Source organism: Trichosurus vulpecula, chromosome 6 (genome assembly GCF_011100635.1).
Source record: "Trichosurus vulpecula isolate mTriVul1 chromosome 6, mTriVul1.pri, whole genome shotgun sequence".
Classification (NCBI taxonomy): Eukaryota; Metazoa; Chordata; class Mammalia; order Diprotodontia; family Phalangeridae; genus Trichosurus; species Trichosurus vulpecula.
Window position 1 is genome coordinate 83,143,383 of NC_050578.1, and position 20,633 is coordinate 83,164,015.

The 20,633-nt window shown below is 35.5% G+C and overlaps 1 protein-coding gene across 1 annotated transcript in view; it reads right to left on the minus strand.

Annotated features, from left to right (window-relative positions):
• Positions 1–20,633, minus strand: part of TLL1 (tolloid like 1) — a 332,054-nt gene that overhangs the window by 55,936 nt on the left and 255,485 nt on the right. The window contains exon 17 of the mRNA XM_036763870.1: positions 5,868–5,993. Within this exon, the coding sequence (XP_036619765.1) occupies positions 5,868–5,993 (126 nt within the window). The remainder of the gene's footprint in view (positions 1–5,867; positions 5,994–20,633) is intronic.

The window sequence follows — 20,633 nt, forward strand, 5'->3', positions numbered from 1 at the left end:
TTACGCCATCTTGGAGTGGGGGGGTTGAAATGGGGAGAAAATTTGTAATTCAAACTCCTGTGAGAATCAATGCTGAAAACTAAATATATTAAATAAAAAAAAATAACCAAAAAAAAAAGAAATGCTAGGGAAGGTGGCCTAGCCATAGCAGATATCAAACTGTACTACAAAGTAGCAGTCACCAAAACTGGCTAAGAAACAGAGTGGTAGATCAGTGGGATAGGCTAGGTACACAAGATGCAATAGTCAAAGACTATAGCCATCTACTCTTTGATAAACCCAAAGAATCCAGCTTATGGGCTAAGAATTCAGTATTTCACAAAAACTGCTGGGAAAATTGGAAAATGATATGGCAGAAACTGGGCATAGACCAATATCTTACACCATATACCAAAATAAAGTCAAAATGGGTTCATGATTTAGGAATAAAGGCTGATACTATAAGCAATTTAGGAGAGCAAGGAATAGTTTACCTATCAGATTTATGGGAAAGGAAAGAATTCATAACCCAGCAAGAGATAGAGAGCACTACAAAATGCCAAATGGATAATTTTGATTATGTTAAATTAAAAAGTTTTTGTATAAACAAAGCCAATGCAACCATGATAAGGAGGGAAGCAGGAAATTGGGAGGAAATCTTTACAACCAGTGTCTTCAATAAAGGCTTCATCTCTAAAATATACAAGGAACTGAGCCAAATTTATAGAATACAAGTCACTCCCCAATTGAGAAATGGGCAAAGGATATGAACACACAGTTTTCAGAGGAAGAAATTAAAGATACCTATATTTATATGAAAAAATACTCTACATTACTATTGCTTAGAGAAAGGTAAATCAAACAACTCTTAGGTACCACATCTCTCCTATGAGATTGGCTAAAATGACAAAACAGGAAAATGAGAAATGCTGGAGAGGATGTGGGAAAATTGGAACACTGTTACACTGTTAGTGGAGTTGTGACCTGATCCAGCCATTCTGGAGAGCAATTTGGGACTATGCCCAAAGGGCTATAAAAATGTGCATACCCTTTGACCCAGCAATACAATTTCTAGGTCTGTATCCCAAATTGATTACATAAGTGTGAAAGGGACCTGTATGTACAAAAATATTTATAGCTGCTCTTTTTGTGGTAGCAAAGAATTTGTTTCTTGTTTTGGGATGCATTACAAAACTATCTCTAGAAGTTTTTTTTTTTTAATCTTAGAGTTTTAGCTCCTAGTTTTATTTATAGCAAGAATTTAAATATTGATGTGATTTTTCTGTTCTTCATATAATATATTGAGTAGGTAATTCGACCAGTGTCTCACTTTTAAGAATATTAACAATTAAATCAATGTCTATAGATGGTCTTTGTGATTCTTAACATCCTTTGTTACTTTTCCCAACACTCTGTTAATACCACTGAAGGAGTAACTAAGGGGCCAAGATTGAGCGTCTCCTTTTATTTTTCATGGTGGAACCTACTAGAGCTCTCTTTCATGGCCCTGGAGAACTCGGGTTTGCCTCCAGCTATTGTGAAGCATCATAGTAGGACTTTAGTGGGAAAATACATCATCATGAAAGGTTTCCATGAATCCACTAATACTTTCAAAATTAATTTGCATTTTATTAATCAACAATAACATCTGTGTAAGTTTGGTAAATAATAGTAACTCATTGTAAAAGATCGTATGTTCATTATACATAAGATGTGTTTGCTCCTTATACTGGTCACCCACATATTTTTTAGAAATAAAATGAAAGTGACAATGAAAAAACAAAAGGTAAACAGAGCAGCAATGTATTCACCAGTGGCATATGTACATGTATTTATCTCTTGTGCATTGCAAGCCATGAGTCTAGAATTCTCAGCACATGCACAGGCATGGTTTGTTTAGAGTGTTGCAGTACTAACAGTAGTGTCACTTAACCCAATAAAGAGCCATAGGCACAAGCAGAGCTGATGGGCTTGCAAAGCTGCCATGAGAAAGTCACTTAATAGAGTAAGATTTGCATCTCTCTAATTTTTACATATATTCATGAGTATTCCATGCACCCTAATCTTGCACCAAAGACAGTTTAGTAATAAATGATTTTTAAGTACTACCAGCACAATTTTAAAAAGCTTCACATGATGGTCACACCCAATGTTTTTGCAAAATATGTGGCATAAAATATGCCATGATTATACAGTAAAATATGCTACTATTGTTCCATAAGAAATGGTGAACAGGAAGATTTCAGAAAAACCTGGAAAGACTTGCATGAACTGATGCTGGGTGAAGTGAACAGAACCAGGAGAACATGGTACCCAGTAACAGCAACACTGAGCAATAAGCAACTTTGACAGACTCTTCTATGCAATACAATGATCTAAGACAATTCCAAAAGACTCATGATAGAAAATGCTATCCACATCCAGAAAAAGAACTATGGAGTCTGAATGCAGATTGAAGCATCCTATTTTTTCTCTTTTTTCTTTCTTTCTTGTGGTTTTTCCTTTTTGTTCTGATTCTTCTTTCACAACATGACTAATGTGGAAATATGTTTAATATGATTGCACATGTATAGCCTATATCATATTGCATGCTGTCTTGGGAAGGGGGGAGAGAGTGAGAGGGGGGAAATATAGAACTCAAAATACTATAAAAGTGAATGTTGAAAACCAAAGATAAATTAAGGAAAGGGGAAAAAAGATGGCCAAGTAGAGTCAGCAGTTCAGCTGAAATCTCCCAACATTCCCATCCAAATTTAACAAAATGTTTCCAATCAAATTCTGGAGCAGTATGGGCAACAAAAGTCAGGGTAAGACATTTTTCTAGATTAAGGTGGGGGGCCTGCCTGGAGCCCATCCATAAGGCAGCAGCATCAACAGTAAGCCTTGGGAGTGGCTGTGACAGTGCTGGTAGCAGCAGCTTTGGGAGCTCATAGAACCAGAGATGGTAGGCGATCAGACAACTGGTCAGAGAGTACAGAGGATCTTTCGTTAGAACTATTTGGCAACTCTATTGACCATGTACAGTTTGGGGTCACAGTTCCAGGGCAGTGAGGAGTGCTTGTGGTCAGTCACGAGGGAGTAGGGGCCTTGGTTGCAGTTCAACACAGAGAAAAACACCAGCACTTGTGGCTGCAGGAGACCAGGGAACATGGCCAGAGTTCTAGGACCAAAGAAGAGTACTAGTACTTGCAGCTTTAAGGGAACAGGGAACCTTCATAGGTAAAGACCAGAGCACAGACCAGAAGAGTAGTGACCACACCTCTCCCCAGATTGCACCACCTTGGAAGCACTGAAAAGTTGCAGACTCCCAAATCTAGCTCTGAAAAGAGCAGCATGAAAAAGCCTGAAGCTTGAGACAGTGTCTCCCTATTACCAAGAAAGCAGAGCCCAACTTTAATATAAAGTTCAAGGTCAAGAAATAAGCTGGAAAAATAAGCAAACAACAACAACCAAAAAAAGGAACTTGACCATAAAAAGCTATTACAGTGGCAGGGAAGACCAAAATACAAACTCAGAAAAAGAAAACAATGTGAAAACAGCTGTAAGCAAAGCCTCAAAAGAATGATGCTAATTGGACTCAAGTCCAATAAGAATTCCTGGAAGAGTTTAATAAAGATTGGTAGAAGAAAAAATGAGAAAAGAAATGAGAGTGATAAAAAATTATGAAAAAATAAATTAACAACTTGGTAAAATAGGCATAAAAATACTACAATAACACTTTCAAAAACAGAATTGAAAAAAACCAGAATTGGCCTAATGGTACAAGAGGCACAAAAATTCACTGAAGAAAGTAACTACTTAAAAAGCAGAACTGATGAAATGGAAAAAGCGTACAAAAGCTCACTGAAGAAAAATAATGACTTAAAAATTAGAATTGGGCAGGTGGAAGCTCATAACTTCATAAGACATCATGAGACATCAAGAAACAATAAAACAAAATCAAAAATGAAAAAATGGAAGAAAATATAGACTATCTCATCAGAAAAACAACTGACTTGTAAAATAGGTCAAGGAGAGATAATTTTAAGAATTATTGGACTGCCTGAAAGTCACGATTAAAAAAACCCTTACACCTCATATTTCAAGAAATTATAAAGGAAAACTGTTTCTTATAGGTTAGTTCCAGAGGAAAAATAGAAATTAAAAGAATCCCCAAATCACCTCCTAAAAGTGATCCCCAAATGAAAATTCCCTGGAATATTATAACCAAATTCCAGAGCTCCCAGGTTCTGGAGAAGATGTTGTAAGCAGACAAAAAGAAACAATTCAAATATCATGGAGCCATAGTCAGGATGGCACAAGATTTAGCAGGTTCCATGTTAAAGGAGCAGAGGGCTTGAAACATAATATTCCCGAAGGCACAAAACTAGGATTACAACAAAGAATAACCTATCCAACAAAACTGAGTATAATCTTTCAGGGAAAATGGATATTTCATGAAATAAAAGACTTTCAAGCATTCCTGAGGAAAAGAACAGAACTACACAGAAAATTTGACATTCAAACACAAGTGGAGTATAGAAAGGTAAACCTGAAAGAGTAATCATAAGGAACTCAATGAAGTTAAACTGTTAAAGAGAAACATGATACATTTAATTTCTAAGAACTTCATCATCATAAGGGCAGTTAGAAGGAGTCCACAGAGACAGAGGGTATGGTTGTGAGTAGGTTATGTTGGGAAAACTTCTAAAAAATGAAGGAGAAAGAGGGATGTATTTGGAGAAGTGGGAAGGGAGAGAAAGAATGGGGAAAATCTTACAAAACAGAAGCATGCAAGGAAGAGCTTTTATAACGAAGGGGAAAATGAATGGGTGGTGGGCAATGCTTGAACCTTATTCTCATCAGAATTGGTTCAAAGAGGGAAGAATATATGCACATGTGTATTTTTCCCTTTTTTTGACTTAGGTATAGAAGCCATACAATAAGCATTCTCTCAATTTGCTGCGCTTACATTCTGTGTTTATATGTGTTTTTACACCTGGCATGTGTGATTACCCCCATTCTATAGGTTTCCTTGGATTTTCTCCAGCCAGAGAAGTGTTTCCCTCAATAGCTGGGCAAAAGCAAAGAGAACCATGGACACCAATTTAGCCACTCAGGAAGAGGCAGTGTGCTAACTACAGTAGAGAGAAATGGATTTGGGGTCAAAGGACCTGTATTCAAATCCAACTTCTTCCACTTACTAAGTGAATGGCCTTGGGCAAATGATTTCTCCTGTCTGTACCTCAGTTATTTTATCTATAAAATGAAGATTTTGGACTAGATGAACTCTGAGATTCCTTCTAGCTCTAAATCTATGATCCTGTAAGGAGTTTAATACCAGCAAGATGCTAAGACTACTCAGACTCAGGGATTAGGAACCAAGCTGGGAATGAAAGAAATTTGAAGGGTCAAAGGTGGAAGAACACATTACAGAATAGTTAATCTTAAAACCAAGGCTAGGAAAAGAGGGAATTGAGCCCAGAACTCAGTGAATATATGGGAAGACTTAAGAGGATACAATGGAATAAAGTCACGGACAAATAACATATACATGGAGAATAAGAGACCAAAAGTTAGGACAGGACATTGGCAATAGCCAGAGAGGAGAATTTTAGAGTTGAACATTTTGAGTAATGGTGAGATCTAAAGTGTTAATACCCTGAAAGGGAATTAAAATATCGTGAAGACAGACGTCAAAGCAGTTGAAGAGTTTACAGAATGGAGAAGACAGGGTTATTGGTTTGGATTTTAAAGTTCCCAAGGAATATGGCAGGGGAAGTTGGGAGAGGGAAAGACTGGTTTGATTATGGACTGAAGTTCACCAATGTTACATTCCTGACACATTGCTATATCCAAATTCTTTATAATGCTTGTGTCATCTATTAACTGAAAGAGCCTCCACTTACCTTCCTTGCAGTCATGTTTGTTCTCATGAAGTACAAATCCATTTCGACACTGACACACATAGCTTCCCACAGTATTGATGCATTCATGTTGACATCCCCCATTATCCTTGGAGCATTCATCTTTGTCTAACAAAGAGATGCATAGGACAGTATTACATGGAAGAATAGACATGATAATTGTCACAGAGGAAAATAAAAATCAGTTAGTGGTTCTTTAAGTCCAGAAAATGGCAAACTAAGGCAGTGGCTTCATTGCTCTCAATATCTTTTTATTGTACCTTAGTTTTACCCATTCATTAATCAGCCTGCAACTTTGTACCATGGAATAGTCCGTCATTTTCCACTCAGATAATTCACACTAGTAAAATGACATATCCATTCCTCAGTGGAGACGACTGAGGTAGGATTGGGGTAGAGGGAGAAAAATTCTTAGTTGCTGATTTAACTGATTTAACAATTCTATTTATTCCCAAACTCTTACTCAATTAAACTCTTTTGACTTATCTGGGGGAAAATGCTTTGGAAACAGTTTCAGTAGAGTAAATAATCATTCTATACTGAGAAATAAGCAAAAAGTTCCAAATATAGAACCATGGCTATACAATAACATTCATGCTAAACAAGGTACCAGGTTTCATGTAGATTCATTTCGTTAAAATCATCCAGCCGAAATATAAATAAATAAATCTACTGCAGTGATTTTTTACCCAACAGCTTTACAAATGTGCTTAACATTTAACGAATCTGGACATTTCAAAACATGCCAAGATAGTAAAAGGCATTGTTAGATTAACATAAGGAAGAAACTGTTTTTATGTATTTTGAACCAATCTACCATGTTGCTGGCAGTCTTGTCTATTAACAAGTAATCCTCTAAAAAGGGCTTTTAGTGCACTAAAAAATAAGGTAGAGGTTAGGATAGGACATATGAGCTGCATGAAACAGCTAACAAATTCACTGCAGGGAAAAAAGCCAAAGTAGATTAGCAGGCAGTCATTCCAGGGAGTGGCATCAGCTGTCACCATTCAATGTCATTGAGCTGTCAATTCACATAGGACTGGTCCATTAAAATCAGGACTGGCAGACTGTTTCTGACATACATATTCAAGACCACATCACACAGGCTTCTGTCACTTCCACATTCAGAAAAGAAAATAAAGATTATATCCCTGTCAGAGGTTAGAATAACTCAGAACTAGAAGCTAACATCTCTTCTATGGAGATCTGGTTCAGTTTATAAATATATGCACAAAATAAGATTCAGGATTCAATCTATGAAATATTTTTAGGATAGAAATTTTTAAGCAAGAGCTACTAAGTAGCTAAGATCTATCTACCCTACTACCTCTGACATGCTGAATTTATATCACATGGCATTACTCTCACAAAGTTAGTTCAGTCTGCTGGACTATTTCATTGTCAGTATCAAAATAAATAAATTTGGATTCTATGATGGAGACAAAGCATTAGATGGCCTTACAGAATACTCAAATACTTGTGAAACATTTCCTATATAAATTACCACTATTCCTGCCCTTTTTCAATCTCACTATGGAAATCAAACAAAACAAACAAGTGTTCGAAACCAAATCACTTTCCAAAGTGGAGTATCAATTTTGAAAAAAATTTATATATACATATACATATATAATGTGTGTATATGTCCGTGTGTGTGGTGGGGGGAGGGGGAGCAGGTACAGATCTGACCATATGCTCTTTTAGAAACAAGTGAGAATGCCAAGAATCAAGCCAAGGTTTTTACTACTCAGTTAGTACTTGACTAACAATGACTTGTACATAGATCATGTGGAGCAACTAGCACTATGGAGGCCAATATACTTTCTGCTTTGATTCTGAGCAAATGTAGTTGTTGATAGGTACCTTTTACTGTGCTGACATAGAGCGTTCACCAACTAATCAAGCCTTGGACTGTCTATTTGACCATGGCCTGACCTACCCTCCATCTTTTATGGGGAGACTGCTAAGCACAGAAGTGAGTAGAGATGTCTTTTTTTAAAATTCCAAGATAGAATATGGAATACATTTTATCAGTGAAATGATGCTATAGAATGATGATAAGTAGAGGTGAAATGCTACTATGAATATTATTCTTGTATTATGTTAACCTTTAGGTTAAGTGAGTTATGTTTGACACATCTAAAAACTATGAAAACTATTCTAGGAAGCAAGGGGAAGGAGAGGGGAGAGAGGAAGGGAGGGAGAAGGAAAGGGAAAACATGAGGACAAGATTTGAATCCTAACTCTGATATGAAAGTGTTGGATTAGATGACCTCTAAGGCTCATTCCATCATCAAGTGTCTAATCCTCCAGTGGATCTGTGGTTATATCAGTGTGGATATAACTTCAAAGACTGAAGACTGCTACCCATTTATGTCTCTGTCAATCCTGGGCGACACATGTCTGCATATTTTTAAAATGTTAACCACAGAGCCCTACCCGACAAGCTGGGGATCTTCCTTGCATTCTATCTATTAATAACCATTTATTACATGCCTACTATATATCATGAACTGTGCTAAGCACCAGAGATATAAAAAAGTAGTCCTGCCCTCAAGGAGCTTACAATCTCTCAAAAGTACAAGTTTACCAGTGGAACACACAGGCCAACCATAAATTATTCCTTTTTCTCACAATGTGAGAACTCTATTTTCTTTTTTAATAGTTCATTTACTTCATTGAGGTCACTGCTTACATCATTTATATTTACATTTTTAATGATCTCTTGTTTGTAATGTGTTTACACCCATCATGGAGCCTTTGCTCTATCTGGCTCAGAATTAGGCCTCCTCATCACTTCCCAGCCATTTTCAAACCCTACTACCTGCCCTATAGCCATGCTTCTCATCTGCCTCACAATGGAACCATTTTTACTCTGCCCTTGGGCTCTCATAGGTGAGATTTTACCTTACATTGCCTAGCACCACACCTTCATACCACTTCTCAGCCTATTCCAAACCATACCATCACTTGTTTACCAAACCCACTTTATAGTTCCCCTTTATCCTCTGTCTTTTCCCATTAAAATGAAAGGGTCCTTGAAGGCAAGGGCTATCTTACTTGCTTATATTTGTATCCTTAGCACTGAGTACATGCCTGGTGCATTATGAGTGCTTAATATTTTTTTTCATTCATTCATCATATGGCATTTGTCTTATCCTCAATTTCAAATCTTCTTAGACTGCAGTGTCCATAACCCAGAGACATACAACATCATCAAAAGAAAGCTGGTGTTCAAAAAGAGGGTGCTTTGTTTTAGGGAGAAGCTTAGGAGTAATTTAAAATAAACTTTGCAGTTTCTCAAAAGCAATCCAGCCCTCTTTTCTCCTCTTGTTTAATTCTGAGCCATTGCCCATTTGTAGTGTCTAAGATATATATGAAATAAACAGATAATACATATAGACATAGATAAAATGATGGATGAGCTCTATAAGCTGTCCACTGGATTGCGTGTTATAATTTGGATGATAGGCATTTTTCATCCACTTTATTTTTCTTATCTGGATAGACAGGACAAACTCTTTTTAATGAATCTCATTTATAAGGCAAGACAATGTTTTATGACTTGCTGTAATCAGTGCAATCTCAAAACAGGAACATCTGGAGGATTTCACCTCCTAAGAGAATCTTTTTGCTCTGAACTCTGATAGATCTCCTCCAATAAGAGGATACCTTTGATGAGCATACATATCCATGTTTTATGTTCTTCTTGATATTAACAAACAGGAGATTCTTGAATGAGGTTGTCTCTGCTATTCTATCTTTTAAGGTGAAGAAACACCTTGGAAGCTTTAAAAGTGTTGGTTTTGTCAAATCAAATGCTTTTTAAAAAAATAGTCAGCAAACTATGCACAGGATGAATTATTTTTTAAGTACCTGAAAGATGACTGTGTGATGATGAAGATCTGCCAATGTAAAATGTAATTTGAAAAAAACCTTATTCATTGCCTTCTAATTTACTCATCAAGGCTGACTTTGATGCATGTGTAGATTAGAAGGGAATATAGGATTGTGGGTTGAAATTATTATTGTCATCTTGATTGTAAGTTAGTAGTAATAATATACAGTAGTATAATAATATGCTATATATTATATAATAATATACAGGATTTTTCACCACATACATTTAGTATCTTCCCTTTACCCTGATACCTTGAGAATCAAACTATGTTCTAAAAATCCTCCAGCACAGACCTCCTTGATGTATACCTGATCTGGAAGAGTTCCTCTTCCCATCTATGTTTACTTCAGCCAATTTTTACTTCTTTGCTTAGTATAGTAGGATAGGAACTGACATATTAGGGTATCAATGTGGTGAGTCCACTATCCTTAATGGTGAAAAGAGTTTATTAATGAAATCTTAACAGGTATTTATCATCTTTGTCACCCTCCTTTTAGGTTCATCCTTAAACACTCCTGGAATGACTTTGCTTTGTTGACTCTCTTACTGAAACACAATTTCACGCCTTCTTTCCACTGTTTCTTGCTGTTTTAATAAGTGGAGATGCTCTTGTTTTATGATCCTTTTCTATAAAATTTTCCAAACACTGGCATATTCCAAATTGTTGCTGCCCTGAGCTGCTATATTTCTCTATGTGAGAAGCAGGTCAATGTTTGCTGCCTAAAGTGATTTTTACTTGCTTCTGATTTACTCAATATAGAAACTGCCTATTGTAATATAATAACCATATTTTTATAGGAATATGTATTCTGTGTTGCAAGTTGTCAACTTACAATGCATATATGTGGAACATAATCTATGTATAAGTTGGAGATTGCCTGTATTGACTTTTATGTTGTACTTGGAATCATTTTACAGTGGTCTACTTGGTAACTTGCTGTATATATGACCATGAACAGATGTTGAGGCAACAATATAAACACAGAGCATTATAGCTAAGCTTTTGAAGATGTAAGGATTTTATTCTGAAGTTACTGAAAACTATAGTAAATCTCCAAATTTCTTGATACAAATTCAAGAAGAAATCTCAAGGAACTGATTTAGCTTTATTTTATTTCAAAGTCAAATTTCCTTCCCCCTCCTCCTAAAATTAACAATAACAAACAGCAACAAACCTGGCAATAACAGAATCTCCCTTGTGGCATAAAGAAAGAAAAAAACTGAAAAAGTAAAACTACTAAAAAGTAATAATGGCCTTTATTATTTATATTTCTTATTATGATAGCTAAGTAAGTAAAAAAGCAAATTTTGATACATCTATTTTTAGTGATCTATTTGAAATCCTTTAACTGAACAAAAGGATGTCCCTTAATTTTGCCTAACATAGTCCAAAATGACTTAAAATTGAGAGTTAGGTAAGTTTAGAAGCTATTTATGTTGTAACAATCTATATAATTCAAGAACTGGTATTGATTGAAATGCTAAGCCAAAAGCAAAAAAAGGATAGGTCTAATGCCAGAAAAAGACAAACACTGTTTTTTTTTTAAAGCAAACTGAGAATCTTATTTAGCTATCTAATATTTTAAAATAAATGTTTCACTTTATTAATTAATCCTCTAATTTTCTCATAGTAGGGAATCCCTGACATGGAATTTCATTTCCCAATGGAGACTAGCATTTGTTAAGAATTTTTCTGGGGGCACTAAGAGGTTAAACAATTTGCTGAGGTTCACAAAGCCAGCATATGTCAGAGGTGGGATGTTAACCAAGATCTTCTTAAAAAGCTTTGCTCTCTAGCTGCAATAGTCATTTTTACTTATTCCTTAATGCCTTCATATTTTATATAATTGTTTAATTTACTTCAAGTTAGATTTTCAGATATCTGATACAATATAAACGGGATTTAAAAAAAACCCTCATGTGGGCAAAAGTTAATAAAGTGCGGGTTATTTCTTACTTATATGATGATGATGATACAGATGGAGGGAGTCCACAGATTTTCCAGACCTATTGCATTAAATCTTTCTCCTTCAGCCAATTAAACAAAATGTCTGAGTTTAGTTTCACCTTCTCTTTAGCCTTCTTATGGCAGTATCAGTAACAAGAAGTTGACTGTACGAAAGAAAGTAAAATAGAGAGGGAGGCAGAATGAAGGAGAAAGTCTGAATACTCTACACAAGAACTGGAGGATCAGTTCCTGAGAAACTGAAAAGTGGCTTTAAACTATAATTGATATTTTAGTTATTTGAATTTTTCTAGCATTTCCATATTGTGCATTCAAAATGAATGGAGATGAGCTCTATGTTAGTTACAGAAACAAATATTTTGCTGAGGAATAAAAACATTTGTTATTCTTAAAAAATAGAAATCAGCCTCCCAGTTTTGAATGAACATTTTTCCTCTATTTTTCTAGTAAGAAAAAACCCATTACTTGGGAAGGGGGAAGGTGGCTTTTACCAATCAGAGGTTTCTCATCATACCTCTGAGGGTTTCAGAAGCCACCAGTCTGTGAAAGATACATACATGGCCTGGTGGATTCTTGCAAGATTAAAAAATAAAAATTGTTTTCTTTGCAGGTAGCTTTCTTGTCTGTAGGGAAGAAAAACTGTGTACCAGGATGGAACCAGAGATGAGTGTGTAAAAGCTCAGGGTTGAAAAAAAAGCTAATTGTCAACTTGAAAGCATGGAGTAAAACACCTCCCAACCATAACACCAACAAAAATTCCCTACTCCAACTCCATTAACTAGAAAACTCTATTGGAACTTAAGCTAGATTTGGAGTGAGAATTCAAGACAGGGAACACATTATTCCAAAGTGGGTTCTATAATGAATCACTAAAATCACATATCCAAATACAAATACTGGACTTAACCAATGAGATTATAGGATCGTTGCAAATACATACTTACAATGAAAGAAGTACACAAATTTGGAAGAACACTGATTTGGAATGTCTGTGAACCCAGTTCTTAATATTTTGATAACTACTTCAATGTAACACTGTATATTTTGTTTTATACATTTAAAAATTTGATTCTGAGAAGAGACACATTGGCTGAATTTGCCAAACTGCCAAAGGAGACCATGGCGCACAAAAGTTAAGAAGCATGGATTAGAATCAAAGAATTGAAAGACTAGAAGTTAACCTTAGTAACCCCATCATTTTCAGATGAAGAAATTTACACTCAGAAACATATAGCAATTTGCTCAAATTCACACAAATGTCATGGTGCCCATTCCATTACTCTTTCCTCTGGTATCATGGTTCTCAAACTTTTTGGTCTCAAGAGCCTTTGACAATCTTAAAAATTATTGAGAAACCCCTTCACAAGAGTTTTTATTTATCCAGGTTTGAATATATACACACATACATACATACATACATACATATAAAGATACATACGTGTATATATAATATATTTATATGTAAATTTATTTGCTGAGTTGTATCAGTAAGGCAATAATAACAATGTATATGATAATTGTCAAAATGCCTATGTAGTTCTGCATTGCAAAGTATATGAGACTCTCCACATAGAAGGTAGAAGAGGTAAACCATTTATTCAGACACCAGAGAATCACATCCCACAAGCCATTTACCCAATTTATCAGAGCAGTAAAGCATTCAATAGATAATATCACAACATGGAGCCTCACCATCCCAAAACCTCTCCAACTCCCTGCTGGGGTCTTCCCAAAGACAACTCACAGTACAGTTAAGTCAGCCTGTTCAGCTCTATCATGACGGCCCTTAACAGCCATTAGCAGACATAACTGCGCTCGCTCTCTCGCTCTCTCTCTCTCTCTCTCTCTCTCTCTCTCCATAACTTCCTTTTCCTGTCAGGAAGCTCCTCCCATTACATGTGACTTAGGCTTCCTGTGATGTAAGCAGGTCATGGCCTATTAATAGGTGGGAAAGATCTTCAGATCTAAATTGCTACTACATTTGTTCCCAAGATCTTTCTTATCCATTAAATAGGGCAATGGGAATTCTGGGATAACTGGTGTCAACAGAAGTTTACATAACAATATAACAGGGATAACACAAGATAAGCATATAAAACAATATCATCATTTCCGCCCTCCCCCCAATGTAGTAGTAATTTAGATTTGAAGATCTTCCCCACTCACTAATGGGCCATGTGACCTGCTTACATCACAGGAAGCCTAATTCACATGTAATGGGAGGAGCTTCCTGCCAGGAAAAGGAAGTTATGTCACAGGAAATGCAGAGAGAGAGAGAGATTGATTGAGACCACAGTTACGGCTGCTAAGGGCCATCGTGATAGTTAGAGCTGTACAGACTGTGACTTAACTGTACTGTGAGTTTGTTTTTGGGAAGACCCCAGCAGGGGGTCGGAAAGGTTTTGGGATGGCGAGGCTCCATGTTGTGATATTATCTATTGAATGCTTTACTGCTCTGATAAATTGGGTAAATGGCTTGTGGGATATGATTCTCTGGTGTCTGAATAAATGGTTTACCTCTTCTACCTTCTATGTGGAGAGTCTCATATACTTTGCAATGCAGAACTACATAGGCATTTTGACAATTATCATCTACATTGTTATTATTGCCTTAATGATACAACTCAGCATCATGAATAAGATCGCAAGGTATAAGATCTCTATTTAGAGGTAGAAGGGTTTGAGAGTGAGAAATGGTTATCCCAGGATGGGAGGATGTAAATTTATATTGTGTTGACATCTATTCAGATGTACTACTGGTTTGTCCTTATAAGAATGCAACCCAGAAAAACACCTGTAAAACTCTAGATATTATTAGTCTATACTACGAAACCCCAATGCAGATTCAAAGTGACAATGGGTCACATTTCAAAGGTAATGAGATGAAGAGATATTGTGTATTGAACAATATAGAATGGATATATCATATTCCATATTATCCACAAGCATCTGGGTTGATAGAAAGAATGAATGAATTGTTGAAAGAACAGTTAACAAAGTTAAGTTCTAATAATTTGCATCAACATTGGAAGGATAATTTGTTTACTGCTTTATGTAATTTGAATAAATAGAACATTAGGAGGAAGTACACCTTTACCCAGAATGATGACCCCAAATCTGCAAATTAGAAGATGAAAAACACATAAGATACAAAATATTGAGTTTTGGACTGTGAGGGAAGATGTCCCACCACCATATCCAGGAATACCTGCTTTGACAGGATACAATTTACATTGTTCAGAGAACTTTTGGTTGGATAGAAAAGAGATAAGAAAAATCTCTACTGGGATATGTATGAGAATCCCTAAGAACCATTTTGGACAGATATTACCTAAAGCAGGATTAGCAGCTCAAGGAATACATGTATTGGCTGGAGTGATAGATTCTAGTTATCAAGGAGAAATTATTGTGACACTCCAGAATTTAGGTGAAGAACCTAGACACTTGTGTAAAAATGACAGAATATTTCAATTGATTATTATTCCTTGTAAAACAATACCCCTTGTGAAAACTGACCCTTCTCCCAAAATAACTATCAGAGGAAAGGAAGGATTTGGTTCTACTGACAGAATAAAACTGGGTGCTAAAGTATGAGTAAAACAGAAGTTGGATGATGTTCCAAAGACTGCAGAAATTATAGCACATGGGAAAGACAATACTGTAACAGCGGTTTACCCAGGAGCAAATAATTATGAAATTGTACACTTGACTCATGTATTCTATTCTGAATGAGGCTATGATAGTCTCTTTTTTTCTTTTTGGACTTTTGTCTGTTAAATTTGTTTGTGAGATTTGTTTCCTGCAGGCTTAGTGCCATCCACCTGCAGATTCCTGATTGCTTAAGCTAGATGCCATCCTCTGATGTGTTCAGATGTCACTTCTGGACCTGTCCACAACTGTGATGTGTGATCTCTGGACCTGTCCATGACTGTGATGTGTCATCCCTAGACCTGGCATCAATTGAGTTCCAGATGTCAGCTTGCTAAAGAATTGACCTGTCAAACAGGACTCTTACTCTCTTGGGGCAGGGACAGCTCTACATCTAATTTCAGTAGGAAGAAGCTTTGGAGGATGAGACCTTTGCCCCTTCCCCAAGATTCTGAGCCCTATTCATTTGAGGGGGAATGATGACATTGTTTTATATGCTTATCTTATGTTATATTGTTGTGTAAAGTTCTGTTGACACCAGTTATCCCAGAATTCCCAAAGCCCTATGTAATGGATAAGAAAGATCTTGGTGTCAAATGTAGTACCAATGTAGTTTTGAAGATCTTTCCCACCCACTAATAGGCCATGTGACCTGCTTATGTCACAGGAAGCCTAACTCACATGTCGTAGGAGGAGCTTCCTGACAGGAAAAGGAAGTTATGTCACAGGAAATGCAGAGAGAGGGAGAATGAACAGTAATGGCTGCTAATGGCTGCTAAGGGCTGTCGTGATAGTTAAGAGACTGAACAGACTGTGACTTAGCTGTACTGTTTGTTTTTGGGAAAACCCCAGCAGGGGGTTGGAGAGGTTTTGGGATGGTGAGGCTCCATGTTGCACTATCGTGTTTTAAGTTCGTTGCTGTTATGATAAAGTGGGCTAACTGGCTGTGGGAGCTGAATATTTGGTTATGGGATATGGTTCTCTGGTGTCTGAATAAATGTTATACTTCTTCTATCTTCGTTATGGAGAGCCATACTTTGCAATACAGAACTACATAGGCATTTTGACAATTATCATCTACATTGTTATTTTTGCCTTACTGATACATGTGTTAGAAATTAAAATGTCTTACGGTTATAATGAAAATAGTTTTGACTTCACAAACATGCTGATAAGGTCTCAAGGACCCCATGGTACGTAAGTCCACACTTTGAGAATCACCATAGCAGACTATACTGACTTCTTCACAGAAGGAAAACCAAATATCAATTGCATAACGCTCCAGTCTCATTTCTATAGATGCAAAGCCTAAGGCAAACTATTATTTAAAGATCTATTCAGTTTTACATTCATGTAGAACACCATCCTCAAGTCTATACCTCTTCGACCATTTATATTTCACTACCAACCCTGTTTATTAAAGAAATAACATTATCTGAGAAAAGAAGGATGACTGGATTCTATTTTCTTTTCGTTACTTGTGGGATTTTTTAAAAAAAAAAATATGTGCTATGGTTGAATTTTCCAAAGTTTTTAAAATGATCAAGTCTACCTTTTTTTAACATACACAATTGCTTAGGTTTTTTTTCTTGGGATCTAACTTGGGACTTTTAAAATTCTTTCCCAAAAATGTTTTGGTTTTTAAGGAAAGTGAGTTAACTTTGCTCATTTCTTTGGGAAGTTTTACTTGGATACTTTGATGGACTTCAGAACTCACTATTGTGGGTAATCTCTTCACTGGTGTGGAAGACAAAGCATACACACATTCTCATCCTATGAGAATCTTATCCATGTCTTTCCAGCAAGTCTCCATTCAGGTCCTCTATATGGTCCTGGAGGCCTTCTTCAGGTAGTTTTAACACTTCATCTATATTACTGTAACATTCAACCTACCCCATCTGTCATCCCCTACTCTCCCTACATGATTGCCCTCAGTTTTCTAGTCATGCATGTCATAGATCTATAAGACATGGTTGTGACTTATTTAGATGCCTACCACTTACTAATTAAAATTAGAGTACAGTAACTATTAACAAATACTTTATTACAATTACTACACATATTACTATTATTACCCTTTGAGCTACATAAATTTTAATTTTTTTCTGAGATAGTGGTATCATGTAATCCTATACACTTATCAAGAAAATACTGCTTTTAAAAAAGAAGCTGGGTTATTTTAGGAATTGTATGGTCATAGTCTCTGTGAAATGCATAATTTCCCAAATACAACTCACATTTATGTTTTATGTAAAATGTAAGTCTGCTTTTCTTTTCATATTCTATTCTAGGCCCACTTCATTTTTTAACTAAAACTTTTTTAAGATGTATGTATTGTTGGATTAACTCAATGAATGGTCCATTCAACTGTGTATCATAATCAGGGTAGCATATATCCTTCATCCACTTTGGTTTTCCAACATGGATTGCTAGGCTGATTTCTGAATGCATATGGATCTCATTAAGTAACTATGTGTTATTTCACAGTCTAGTGTAATCAGTCTAATGTCTTCTATGTGGAACAACTAGAAAACATGCCTGTAACAGGGAATTCTCTTCTACTTGGCCTTTGCATAGAATATTGCCTCAGACATCTTTGGTGAGGATGTCTCCCTCTTTTATAATCTACTTGATACTGATACAAAATGAAACACTGAATAGAACTATCTCTATGCTTAAATCTATCATTTTAATATTTGGGTTGAAAGTAACTTAATAGAGGTATGTCTTCCAGTAAGGCTGCATTATTGCTACTGAATCAATTGCTTTAGTGAACAAAAAAGAACCATGAGAGGATTTTATATTCACTAAGTTTCTAAGATATGTAAATGTGCAGAGGGGTTTTCTGTAGAAAATCATAAGTAAAAACCTGCCTTTCTCCTTCTTATATCCACATTATTAATAGACACCATTCTCACAAATATTTTATTTTTAAAATACAAGTTTCTCCTAATAGTAGCTCCTGAATCCCTCAATGTCAAGCTTCATTCAACTATCATTACTCAAGTTCATGGGATTTTCAACCCTAAATAAAACTTTATTTTACAGCTAGTTATATAGCATCCATGTAAGGTATAGAATTGATAATATAACATTCATTCTCATGTTTTAGGTTGAAGCCATGGACCTACTTAGTTTTCTCTATATTGAATTTATATGAAAAAATCACCAGAGAAAATTAAATGAATCCTCATGAAACAGACCTTTGTTTTATACATATTTTTATATAACAATAGGTAGTTAATTTTTAGTAGATGGAAATCTATGAAACAAAGAAAAATACAATATCATCTATAGACCCCTATTATTGTTAGCAATACTGGTGGCAAAGTAGCACAAAATGGATTTAAATCAACTACAAATATTAATTTAACTGTTGATGACTCAATTATGAGATCCTTGGCCATAAGCAAGTGAGTTGACTTAGGGAATGGACCATATCAATATAAAGATTCTAGTCACAAGGGAAGCCAGAACACAGGGAAGATGCAGCTCCATGGAAGATGGTACACGGTCAGAGGTTCTCATTGAAGAGGTGAACAGAAAAGCTGGTCTCATTATGAATAAAAATTACAGATGACCCCAGGAGGGCAAATGAAGAAATGCATGGTGAGTATTTTGCAGCAGGTTACAAGGCATAAAAAGATATTATCAAGGAAAATTATGATTGGAAAATCTTGGACCAGTTGAACAACTTAAATGTCACACTGGTACCTACAAAATGTTAAAAGACCTAGTGGAAAGCTTCCAGCCATTGGATAAGTCATTGTATGGAGGACTAATAGGAGCACATTATTGTGAATCATTCTGTGATTCAGTTTAGATGTGTACCACTGGAGAGGGTACCCACATTGAGGAATTCATAGATCTATTGAAATGTTAAATATGTTTATGTACATATGCATCTAAAGCATAGCACTGTTAGGTCTCAATTAGTAAAAAAATAATGAATCCCACTTAGTGTGAATAATGAAGGCTGTAAAGCAGGTCATTTGTATATGTATTCACATTATTTAAAGTTATATTTATGTAAACTATGATAATTGGTCCAAGCCCAATGGAAATATGTAATAAGAATTCAAATAATACAACTATCTCATGAGGATTCGTTGTTTGCAATAATCTAGACCTAGATACTTGTCTCTTTGTTTAATATTCCTTTCCAGAAATAAAATTTGTAATATAACTTTCATCATATGGGTCTGACAATTTAGAATCTTTATTAAAAAAAACCTACAAAAAGCAGAGAAACTGAGTAGTAACCATTTTTCTCATAAAGTGAATTCTTAAAATTCATTCATTTTAATATTACAAAAGATATTAACCATGACAATCACTTTATTATTTTCTTTTTTAAGTTTTCAATCATTCACATTTTTCTTCCCTTTCACTTCCCCCCACTTATTGAAAAGAAAGAAATTTAGAACCCCTTTATCATATAAGTACAGACAAGCAAAACATATTCCCACATTTGATCTATAAATCCCTGAGAAGATATTTAACATTCTTCTTGGTCTTTGAACTAAGATTTTACTATTCTTAACATTTCACAGAACTTTTATAATGATTTGAGTGCAGTTTTCTAGAGAGTAGATATAACCGGTATGCTCAATGGAACATTTAATTTACTGAGTCCTAACTTTAATGTGAACCCATTTGTAGTATCATAATGTTCACTGAGAACAAAAACAACATGCCTTTGTCCCCATTTCATTTCTGAAACAAACCTCCTAAGCCCCGCCCCCCCCAAATTTAATGGGAAAGGAAGCCAACTACTCGGTCACAACCAACTATCTATTCAGAAACTGTAATCTAAACAATGCTGCCAAATGGTTTTATGCTTTATAAAAGAACATTAATAATAAAACACTAATGATTAACCATCTCAGATAGAGCAAACCAACAATCTAGCAATAAAATTGTTTCCAGGTCATGAATATGCTAAGGGCAACAAAAGATAAATTACCATATGTTACTACCAAAAGGACATAAAATTTGAGGTTGTAGGAGTAGCTAACATGTGTTTATGTATTGACCATATTATCTAGGATGGTTTCTGGTATCTACCAATTAATCTTACTAGATGGATTTATAGTAGATGAAATAATTATTAAAACTAAAGTTGCACAAAAGAAGAATATCTCCTAAATAATGAATGAACACATTCATTATTAAGTGAACACAGTCTATACTTAACTGACAAGTGCAATCATAGGTTCTGACCAAAGTAGTG